The following is an 11,615-nucleotide window of genomic DNA, read 5'->3' as shown; positions in this document are numbered from 1 at the left end:
GTACATACTGGTACGACTCGCTATTTATTCATTACTTCTGAAGGTTCCTCCCGAGGCATGGGCCAGACCTTGATATTTGCTATCCTTCAAAAGATTGGACTCAGATTTCGAACTCGACCCAAAAGGGAACATACTTCACAAGTCAGCAAGCTAACCAATCGAGCATGATTGCTGTATGCCAGTGCCAGCACCAGCGCCATCGTTTAAAGAGGGGGAAAATTTCCGTCTTCAGCCTACGCTCTCTGGCCTTCGGCCGGTTTCCCCCTCTCGCGGCCCTCGCCTTCCCTCCCCCTACGCTTTCTGGCCTTCGCTGCTTTCCCCCTTCCTCATTGGTCACCACCTGCACCTCCTTCCTACTTCCGCATCTGCCCAGATTCGGTCTCGTTTTCCTTTTTTTTAAATCGTAGGGACATACTCACAATGTATTAAAACTCGGTACTTACTAGATGTCAAACGAGCCTTGTTGCAGCTTGGGTATCTTAAGAACCAATTGCACATTTCTAGAATGCAAAAATGGCCGTGAGCATATGTGTATGTATAGGTATATGCATACATAACCTGATACGACTAAGATACATTGTTAATATATGGAAGAAACCGATCACATGGAAGTTATTTTCAGAGTTCAATCATGAAGAGTAAACTATTTCCTCGATGATACCTTCCAAAAGGAAACTGCATATTTTGTTCACTGAAAACCAGCACATTTGCTGAGAGGAATACACAGAGGGACTCTTTCGTTGAAGTCATTACGGAGCCGATCTATAATGGGAATTGTTCTAAACAAGGAAGCTGGGGCAAAACTGTGCTCCTAGAGTTGGATGTTGAGTTACACTACTTTTGCTCAGATAGCACGACATCGCAATCAGGCTGCAACCTTTTCTGGCGATCCTACAGCCTGAGAGAGAGCTGGGCTGTCAGTTGCCAGCCCCATTGAATGCAAACCATTGTCGACATATACAACAGACCCTGTGATTGATGCTGCTAGGGGCGAAGACAAAAATGCTGCTGCATTTCCAACATCCTCTGCACCCACCATTATCAGATTAGCTACAAACCATAAATCATACACACATACATAAGCATCCAGCTTGAGGTAAACATAAACATCCAACTTGAGACCAACAATTAAGGCAATTTATCTTTACATACATACCCACATACGTGTATACACACACACACACACACACACACACACACACACACACACACACACATATATATACACGTATATATATGTATGTATGTGAGAGAGAGAGAGAGAGAGAGAGAGACCCGCTTCCAATTCCTTCTGCAATGGAGCATTTGCTAAGGAGTAGTTGATCATGTCATCGATGAACCCAATAGCTTTTGCAGCCCTACTTCTCAATGGACCTGGTCATTTTCAGATTCAAACTCATCAATTTCTGATCATAATTCATGAACTCATGAAAAGCGTAATATTCAACCATAAAGGAAGGGGCGAGTCATAGACGTTTGATTGTCATCCCCCCCAGCAGAAGACAACCATAACCTGTTAACATTCATAGCAGTAACTGTTTCCTATCACATGCCTCCTAACATGTCAAATGTTTCTGCACATAATGTGGAAGCTGTTCATTGTAGTAAAAAAACTGATTCTAATACAGGTATGAGGGAGTAGCTCTCTCTACCATGAATAACTGCATTTTTGTGTACACCGTTACCCTTAAGCACCAAACTCACATTGCACGAGTCACGACAACCATAAAACATTTATGGAGTTTAATTATCTTGTAACCAACAACAAGAACGAAGCTTGAGCTTCAATAACCTGCAGAGATCGTGTTTACTCGTATGCTGTGTTTTCTACCAGCCTCATATGCAAGAACCTGTATTTAAGAATCAGGATAAGAAATAAGACATCTCAGTAGAATCACCTTACAGCCAGACAGTCATTTGTTTACCAAAATCAGGTAACATACCCGTGTGTCACTTTCAAGTGCCGCTTTAGCAGAACTCATCCCGCCACCATAGCTAATAAAAAAAAGCCAGAATGGTGCATTCATTACTTGAGAAAAGTGAGGCAATAAATTAAAAAACTCAGACAGCAGTAAACCTTCCGCTCATAATTCTCAGTAAAAAACACTTGAGACCCCCCCCCCCCCCCCCCCCCCCCCCCCCAAGTTCCTAGGGTAATGTCAAGTGAATGCCATGTCTCGGCTGCTGATGTTTGCATGTATGGACGTGCTGACATGGTGCCATATAGACCTGATGATGTGCAGGGCTGCAGGCTGTAGCTTTTTGGCCAGTTATTGGAAGCGTTGACTCTCAGGGCTTTTGGGCGCCAACTCTGATACCAAATGCTTTCCGGCACCTTGTAAAAACAGGGCCTCAATGCATAATTACAGGGAATGGCCATTTTTAGGTCACCGTTCCCCGTTCCCAATCTAGCTTCCCGTTCCGAATCCCCATTCCATGTTCCAGATGTGAGTGTCCGAAACAGGGAATGGCATTTCATACCGGTTGCCGTTCCGATTTCCAGTTCCGGGTAACTATGCCTCAATGCCGGCCTTCAGGAAGGGGCCTTCGGGAAGCCAAACTAGCTTGTAGTTGCAGAGTTGGCTCACCTTGGGACTCGTGACTCAAACGAGCAAGGGGCACCTACCTTAGGAACCGGTGCATCTGAGTGAGGAACCCGCCCCATTGTGTCTTGTCTACGGTGTTCAGTTCTCTTTAATTCAAGTATTTTCTGTATTCAGGTGGTGTTGTTTGTCTTACCACCTTGGCAGGTGACTTGCCGTTATAGGTGGTATCAGGGCACCAGTTGGTTCTTCCACAAAGAATCCTATCCGATTTTTGCAGCAGCAGAGCATGGATGCAGCACCTCACAACTTTGATGAAGAATATGAGTATGTGAAAGAGGAAACTGATGATGAGGAGTCAGCACACCAGGAGATGGTGACGAGGGCAGTCCTCCTGGTGTGACGCGCGCGCGCACACAGGCTCAGGACAACAGTCAGGCAAGAGGAAGTCCGATACCTCAGGAGCGCTCACTCATAGGATCCACGTTATGCAAAACGCACAAAGGCTCAACCTATGAATACTGTTTTCCTGTAGGGTAACAAATGGCCATTCTCGTTGTGTAGCAAGCGCTTCCAAATCAATGGGCTTGCAAAGTTCTCTCCTCCATGGACAAAAGTCTCCATTTAAACGAGCCTTGTCATAGACTCCCCCAAGCTCTCAACAAACTCATAGAAAATCTATCCTCCAAATCACCGCTCGAACCACCTTGCACATCTCTGTGAAGATCCAACGAGTCTCAGGGTCCCACAAGCCATGAGCCCAAGACCACCCTGCGAAGTGGGTAAGGTGATGACCATCCAGGCCACGGTCCACCTTGACACAGGCAGATTTTCAATCCCTGCCAACCAGGGGCAGAACCAGGTCTATGCACGAACTCACAAGTGATGTACCACATCATCGCCAAAAACACCTCGTTGGCCACCACAATCATTCCTCAAAGTGAGAGTCCTTCCTCAGAGTGAGAGTCGAGCCGAGCTTGAGAGTAAAAGCTTCTTCCGAATGCTCAAGAGGACGTAAGTCAAGTCAAGGCAAACCTCGCAACCCAAGTATCACATTGGCGTCCCTCATGGAATTCGTTTAAAGCCCTCACTAGGATACCAATTAGGAGTGAGTGGGGTAGAGGCACTTTTATTGGTCTTACCTTCTAGAGAAAGTGTCTCTGCCTTGGTAGCACCCCTCCTCTTCCTAGTCACAACGAGTTGTTCTTCATGCTCCGGTGGCATTCAAATTTTGACATTGCTTGCTTTGAAGAAAGATGTAAGATTCACAGGTATCCCATGAAGGTTGCTTTTCCTCAGTTGCGGGCAAAGTTTTAGAGTACCTAGTTATATAGAACAAATGGGTTCTATCTTTGGCGTGCCTTTCATATGTTCTTTGCAACTCAAGACATCCATCGATCTATCAAGTGGCGGTAGTCCCCTCCACGGAGTTTGCGTGGACCATTAACTTTAGAGTGGAAGAATTATCTCTTCACAAAGGATTGTGGTCACAAAAAAATCAAACCAATGCCTCACATGTCACGTGCACATCTAACCCTATGTGCATGTGGACAAGTTGTAACTCCTACTTCTAGGGTTTAGGACAGCCTAGGAAGTGTTTTGGCAACCTTGTGAGCCTGTACTCAGGACGTGCATGTCCAGGGAATTAGAGTAGCTGCATACCCTCTGGTTGCACAACCCATTAGCATTAGCATCAGTACCCGGCACCTACCACAGTACCCCTCAACAACCCTAGCCAGTACCTCATCAGTATTAGCATCTCAGCATTTAGCATCATTGTATCAGCGTTGTGCAAGAAATAAAGCAAGTACTTGCTCTGGCAATAGAGCAAGGGAGCCACTCGAGAGCCAAGATCAGTCCTACATGACTAATGATATCTACAATTGGGTCGAGGTCCACAGTATCCATTCAGGAAGTATCTTTTGTTCGCATGATTAGTCAGTATACATTGTTCAAGTCTCTCATTCGTGACGGTCTCTTGTATTTTCGTCACCGTCTTTATGTGTTACCTTTTCATAAGAGAGCCACATTGCACAATGCACATGATTCACTCACAGATGCATGAAGATCACTCTAGAAAAGAGAGAGAGTTTGCATTCAAGGAATCCACAATGTTTCATGATTGTACATCATGTCAGTCGGTTTTGCATGCTCATTCCTTGGCAAGACACAATCACAGCAAAAGCACTAGCACGATTGTCCATCAAGCATTGGCATTTCCGTTGTGGTTTGCCACAGTTGATAGTAGGTCGGAAAGTCAAGTTTGGATCGCATTCTTGGTATGTACTTGGTGAGAGGTTTGGTACTCCGTCACATTTTTCATCTGCATTCCATCCGCAGTCATTTAGGAAGCATAGTCTTTTTCCAATCACTCGACCAGTTACAGATGTGTCTCTAATATTGTGTTCGAAGTGGTTTCAAGGAAATCCCCCAAAGGAGATTCTTGAAGAAGATGAACCCGAGATCGTAGACGAAGTTGAAGACATGGAGCCGAAGCAGATTATTCTGCATCGCTTTCGACGCGGCCCAAAGAAGCAAGTATTACAGACCTTCTTGAAGTTCAAGTATCGCGGGACCCACTCTGCTGAGTGGGCCGGTAAAGAGTTCTTCGCAAACTCCCAAGAGTTGTTGGCAGACTATATGGAAGCCATGCAGCTCGGTACCTCACCTTGAAAAGAGGGGGATGTCACGTGCACATATAACCCTATGTGCATATGGACAAGCTGTAACTCCTATTTCTAGGATTTAGGACAGCCTAAGAAGTGTTATGGCAACCTTGTGAGCCTGTACTCAGGACGTGCATGTCCAGGCACTTAAGAGTGGTTGCATACCCTCTGATTGCACAACCCATTAGCATTAGCATCAATCCCCAGCACTTAGCCTCTCAAGTACCTAGCACGTACCGCAGTACCCCTCAGCATCCCTAGCCAGTACCTCATCAATATTAGCATCTCCGCATTTAGCATCATTGTATCAGTATTGTTCAAGAAATAAAGCAAGTACTTGCTCTAGCAACAGAGCAAGGGGGCCCTTGAGGGTGGTTGGGACTCAGCATGCGGTGTCGTCTCTTTCTCTCTCTCTCTTTGCGTCTCTCTTTCATTCAGTTCAGTTCAGTTTCTCTTGCAAGTGAAGTAAAGTGACCCTTGTGTTTGTACGGAGTACTGCTAAATCTTTAAACACTTTCAGTAGAAATCTAGGAGTGGTGGCCAATACACAACAAGGTGGACAAAGACAAGCCCCTTCCTTAGAGAAGGGATAAAGAGAGTAGTCCATGGAGGAGCATTCTCTTGATAGACCTCCAAACGGGAAAAAGCCCATACAATGGGATTAAAGGCGTTAGACTTGGACCAACAACCTTAGAAGCAATCAAGGGTTCATGGCAGAGTCCAACTCTCTTAAGTTCAAAGTAATAGATAATTAGCGATGTGCTTCTTTAAGAAAAAAACAAAAACAAAATACTTAAAGCCTTCCTCCAGTAAGGAAGACTCTGCAATTTGCTACCCTTGTGGTGTGCCATCCATAGTGAGAGGAACCTTCGACCATACCTTTGATTATAACACCTCCTGTAGACGCCCAAAAGTGCCTAGCTATAGGGAAGTAAACTTGAAACAACCGCCCGAAGGCAAAGAACAATGTTGCCAGAAGACATAGAACCTATAAATAGTTGAGGCCCATCAAGAACTGAAAAATTGAAACATAACACCCGTAGGCTAGAACAACAATTTAACTGAAAACAAACCAAGGGAAAAACCCCTCCTAGTGAGGGTGAGAGTGTCCTAGGAACTAGGTGGAGAGCGGGGAGAAGAAGGTATCCACAGATGCCTCTGGAAGATAGGCACCTCGTAGCTATCGAGCGAAGAGTCCTCCAAGTGGGTGATAAGGGGGCAGCTATACTGAACCCGCAGGAAGGAGGATGGGTGGGGAGAAGCATCGGCGGTAGACATCTGAGAGAGTTGCTACAATACCACACGTCGAAGATAGGTCAAGGTATAGAGAAGAATGCAAATTGCTTGGCAAGGGCTGCTATCAAACAACTAGTAACGAGTTGGAGGAACAGGCGACAATGTCGGGGAGGCCAAGTCCTATAAGCACTCTACCAATCACTCATATTGTTGGAGGAATGAATAGCTTGGGGATTCTCAACTTGTAGAAGAAGCAAGAGCGCACAACGAAGTCATGCATGCAAGCACAACACAAACATAGCACGTAAACACACACACACACACACAAACATACATTCTCAACACAAACTCAAAGACACCGACACAAGCAAACACATACAAAAACCCATGCACGAAACCTGAACTAGAACCAAACAGAAAAGAAAAACACGTGCATGCACAACACGAAAGCGCGCACGCACACAAAGACTCCCAAGCCCACGCAAACACACACAACAAGGAACAAGCAACGCTAAGGGCAAGCCGCAACAAGTCAAGGTCGAGGGTTGAGGCTAGGATAAGGGGGCAAGAGAGTCAAGGCAAGGCTCTAGACAGGGGCGGCGGGTAGTAGACAGGGGTACGAGAGGCTACGGCGATGGCGAGGGCAACAGACAAGCGAATGTTGGAACTACACGGGCAGCCTACAACGCGCAAGGTGTCGCCAGGAAGGATGGGTGAAGGGCACGCAGGAGCGGCATGGGTTGGGCGGCAGGCAAGGAGCAAGGTGAGCGAGCTAAGGTTGTAACATCCTCTCTCTCTCTCTCTCTCTCTCTCTCTCTCTCTTCTCATGGAGGAAAGTCGGTTGAAAGGCAAGTGATTGTATTGTTGTTTTGTGGACGTTAAGAAAGCCTTTGATATGATTCCACGTAACAATTTATGGAGAAGGATGGAAGAACTCAAAGTGCCAAGTGAGTTTATGCTTGCGGTTTCTCGAATCTATAAGAAGGTGATGTGTCAATCGCGCATGGGAAGAGGAATTTCAAAAAAAATTGTAAGCACTATTGGGATTAAACAAGGATGTCCGTTGTCACCAACTCTCTTTGGTCTATGCATCGATCAATTGGAACAAATGGTACTTGACTTTATGCAAGAAGAAGGCATTGAAGAGATCGCTATTTGCAATGCGATAATCATAGTGTAGTGCTTCTAGCACACACTTTAGAAGATGCACAAAAGCTTATGGTTGTCCTTGAGAACTTTTGCTTGCGTAGTGGGCTCATTGTGAATGAATCCAAAACAAAGGTTATGCTTGTGAAAACCAACCATAAGGAGAAGCCATGCACTGTGTACAACAATGAGACACTTGAAGTTGTTGAGAGCTTTAAGTACCTTGGCCTTGAGGTTCCGTCCAATCACAATGTATACCATTGTGCATTGAAGTGTTCCCCATGCTATATTCAAAGAGACATGATCCTATCTTTCATGGCCAGAGTGGTCACCTATGAGACATTAAAGATTCCAAGACACTACATTATCAAATTTGGCTCTTCCATTATCGATGCTTTGACTATTGGATGTTCAAACATGAGAGACAACTCAGGGTGTCATGGACTATGTAGTAGTATGATTATCTTCGCAGTTTGGTGATAGGCAAGATTGAGGATACCAAGGGGTCTGAGAGATACGGTCATCGCGGTACTTTTCCTTCGTGTTTGTACAAGAGGAGGGTATGCCTACTTTAGAGACTTTATCGGTCTGGTTTTGCAACACTGCTTCCTATTTTGGGATTCCACGAAGAGATCTTATACATTGGATGTAGATCATACTCCAAACACAAGACATGTTTATCACTTGGAGTATTTGAGATTAGTCAATACAAACCGCTCTTTTTGGGTGGGGGATGGAGGACTCGCTCCAGCTATGCTATCTCAATGTCCACTAGTCAGTCCGGAGAGTGCCCGAGAGGATGTTGTCACAAGCTGCCCGGTACCATGTTTATGGGCATTGCAATGCTTAGAGCCTCGGATTCTCCCGGACAGATTTATGCAATACTATCTCATTCTCCTAGAAAGCGATAATGAAAACACTCCAGCGCCCCTTATAAGGAGCCCACCCTTTCTGACTCCCTTGCTGGCTGATAGGTAATCACTTTGATATGTCCAACAAAGCCATCTAGAAATGTCGCAACTTCAAATGAGATCATCACAACATCCATGATTCATCACCAGCCTCCAAGTTTGATTGAGCCCCCTTTGATGAACCGCATGGTCTTCACAATGCAAATCATTTACAACACAGAGAATGCTTCTCAAAGCAACACTGAGAGTATGTGGGTGCAAACTATTATTGGAAGAATACTATCAATGCAGAGAAAAAAATTGAGAGCTTACCCCGGAATAATCTTCTCTGAAGCAATATATGTAAGTGAAAGACATGATCCCCCTGCAACAAAGACCAATGATCATGATGCTAGTAAAAATTATTAACTTAGGGTCCTTAATTCTAAACTTTTGAAGCATACCAGCATTCATCAAAGGTGCAAAATTCTTCAATAGGGACACATAAGAGTAGCTTGATGCTGAAATAGCAGCGAGATAGCCACGCCTTGAAGTTTCTAGTAGAGGTTTGGTCACCTGAGATGCAAAAACATAGGCAAAACAGTATCAAGATAAAAACAAACTATCAGCCCTCTGGCAAAGCATGGAAGTTAAAGTCGTCCACTGATTTCCTGCCAGCAATATATAAACGAAAGATATAGCTCGAGATATAGACTTATAAGCAATTTTACCTCAGGTCCATTCGCCAAAGAATGAACCAAAATATCTATGCTGCCGTAATCTTGCTTTACACTTTCAGCTACTTCCTTCAGAGAAAACAGGAGCCCATATATAGTCTTATTACCAAACAATCTCATTTTGCAGAGCGCAGATATGGGACCCAAGCAGACCTAGATCATACCTCCACAGTCCATTTAGTGTGTCCAGCATATCTCTTATTTGTTTTAATCTGAACAAAACCAGTAAAAGAAACATATCATACATGACATTCACGTGTAACATGACAATACATGAACCTTGTGAAACTTACATCTTCAGGGGCATCATCTAAATTGTCAAATACAGCATCAAGTGGATAAACCTTGGCAATCTCCATGAGAGATCCATTTGGAAGCCTGCAAAAATAAAAGTAAGTCACGCGTTAAACGCATTATTCCTCGATGTCCCATAGCATGTGGTAATCTTGATTGCCCTTACTTTCGGGATGCATCAAATTTTCCCCTTCTAAGGCTTGTTTCAAAAATATTTAGGGCCTGTAGATGCCAAAAAATCATTGTTAAGAAAATTGACATTATGCCTCATATCGAGAATTGTGGACAGATACTTACAGGAACCCAAGTTCCCACAAGAATCTCAGCCCCAGCAGCAGCTAATTGTTTAGCTATTGCCCAACCATAACCTTGATCATCTGCTACTCCAGCAATAAAGGCTCTCTTGCCTGCATGAAAAAGCAGCTAAAGATACAATTAGACGTGTAACCAAAACTTTAGCACTGATGACAATTCACCCTTGCCAGGCTGTGCTTAACATCGACACTTGACAGACTTAACACCCACAAAACATACAATTGAGAATCTAGTGAGTGTACATCGACACATTTGTCAAATGCTAAAGAAGAAGGCTAAAAGCGATCTCTGTCACCCTTTTCCTGACTGTCCCACTGAAAAAAGGGAAGAGAGATGGGATTGGGGTCTGGGGTTTTTTTGTTTGGGGGGGGGGATTAGGGTAGGTAAAAACTTGCTGCTTAAGATCAGATTGATGTGAATGAGGAGAACTGCAAAAAAATTAAATGCACAACCACGACTCAGAACGACAGGGTTTTCGTGTAAAAAACTTTACTTTGCAAAACCATTTTTGCAGTTTGTCATAATTCCATTCCCTAGCACATCCTCTAGCCAACAACTTGGCCTGAAGAGTCCCACGATTCGTTTCAGTATGACAATATTTCTAATCTGACACGGCTAACTTCAACTTGATATCTTTGGCATGAAACAAATAACGCTTGCTAAAAGCTAATATTTGACTGCTGGACTGCCGTAAGCACAAAATTTTGCCGAGGTGACTGCATGGCGTGAAGTGATGAAGCAAAATTTAAAGGATTAAGAGGAGCCTACCTCTGAGATCAATGGCGAGGCCCTGGGTGTTTGCTGTCCCATTTGCGGATGCAGAGGGCAGGACAGCAGTTTGTCTGATAGAAGTGGTGTGAAGGGTCTTTGAGCCGCAGCTGAGGAGCTTGGAGAGATCCGAGCCAAAGAAGGAGGGACTTCCAAAGCGGACTGAGGCTCGGAGCTGAGGTGATGTGGAAGCAAAGGCAGCATTGCCGAGCTTGCGAGAGGAGGAGCCTGCAGCTACAGCAACGTGCATGTTGCAAAGAGAGGAAGCCATGGAAACGGATCCTGCCGAAACCCTAGCAAGCTTCGTGTACGTGTGTCTGTGTGCGACGAGGGTGTGTGTGAAAGAGAGGCGTGAGACTGCTTTGAAGCGAGCCTGCAGCGAGAGGGGACGACAATGCCAATGTTGCTAATAAGACTGCAAATTTTGGCATTGCAAAACCATGCAAACTCCAGTTTCTATTGGTTGGGCTTCCTCATTGCCCTCCACCTTGGTATGTCGTTACCCCATTGGCGTGGTCACCTACTTATCACCCACCTTAGTGAAAATGCAAGTATGATGTGTGTGCCCAAGGGCAAGCTTGCCTTAGGTCTACCCACAAGCAAGTCTTACCATCGATCGATGATCATTCAGAAAAACCCGATACGTTCTGTTGTTAATGTCAACTTAAATTTTAAAATCTGTGTTGAATTTCAAGCTTAGCACTTAGCTTTAAAAAAACAGTTAACTTCACTTTAACAATTGGCAAACCCTTTGACACCAAAATTGAGAAAACCCCTAAGAATTAGTTTTCTCTCACGAGCTTGTGAGTATATTTTTGGTGAACATTGTTAATGTAGTCACCTCGATACTTAGTGGCCTTCATGTTTTTTCCAACACAAGAGAAGAAGCCTTAGCATCACCTCTACTTTTTTCTTCTTTGAAGATAGTTCTTGGCTTGCTAATAACTGATCTTAGAGGGGAGTGTGCTTGGGGATACTTCTATGTGGTCCGTCCATGTGGACTGCCAAGATCTTCGCTCT

The 11,615-nt window shown here is 44.6% G+C and overlaps 1 protein-coding gene across 1 annotated transcript; it reads right to left on the bottom strand.

The window, feature by feature from the left end:
- Positions 1 to 632: 632 nt before the first annotated feature.
- On the bottom strand, positions 633 to 11,067 carry MOD1 (NAD(P)-binding Rossmann-fold superfamily protein). The gene is made up of 12 exons (XM_086495949.1): positions 10,596 to 11,067; positions 9,810 to 9,919; positions 9,679 to 9,734; positions 9,512 to 9,596; positions 9,383 to 9,430; positions 9,213 to 9,287; positions 8,946 to 9,057; positions 8,815 to 8,866; positions 1,944 to 1,995; positions 1,793 to 1,850; positions 1,276 to 1,374; positions 633 to 1,026 (listed from the first exon to the last, which is right to left on the bottom strand). The coding sequence occupies exons 1-12, from the start codon at positions 10,864 to 10,866 to the stop codon at positions 866 to 868; spliced, it is 1,179 nt and encodes a 392-aa protein (XP_086352075.1). The 5' UTR covers positions 10,867 to 11,067; the 3' UTR covers positions 633 to 865.
- Positions 11,068 to 11,615: the final 548 nt, after the last annotated feature.

Source organism: Adiantum capillus-veneris, chromosome 22 (assembly GCF_014529385.1).
Source record: "Adiantum capillus-veneris isolate H3 chromosome 22, ASM1452938v2, whole genome shotgun sequence".
In the NCBI taxonomy this organism is placed as follows: Eukaryota; Viridiplantae; Streptophyta; class Polypodiopsida; order Polypodiales; family Pteridaceae; genus Adiantum; species Adiantum capillus-veneris.
Note: the sequence above shows the minus strand (reverse complement) of the source record. Positions and strands in the feature narration are given on the sequence as shown.

What these genes read in the sequence shown, in the direction of transcription:
- MOD1 (XM_086495949.1), bottom strand. Translation starts at nt 10,866, where the DNA reads ATGGCTTCCTCTCTTTGCAACATGCACGTTGCTGTAGCTGCAGGCTCC. An exon ending in TTGTGGGAACTTGGGTTCCT is followed by an intron (nt 9,735 to 9,809) that starts GTAAGTATCTGT and finishes TGGCATCTACAG; the next exon opens with GCCCTAAATATTTTTGAAAC. An exon ending in AGTAAACACGATCTCTGCAG is followed by an intron (nt 1,375 to 1,792) that starts GTTATTGAAGCT and finishes GAAAATGACCAG; the next exon opens with GTCCATTGAGAAGTAGGGCT.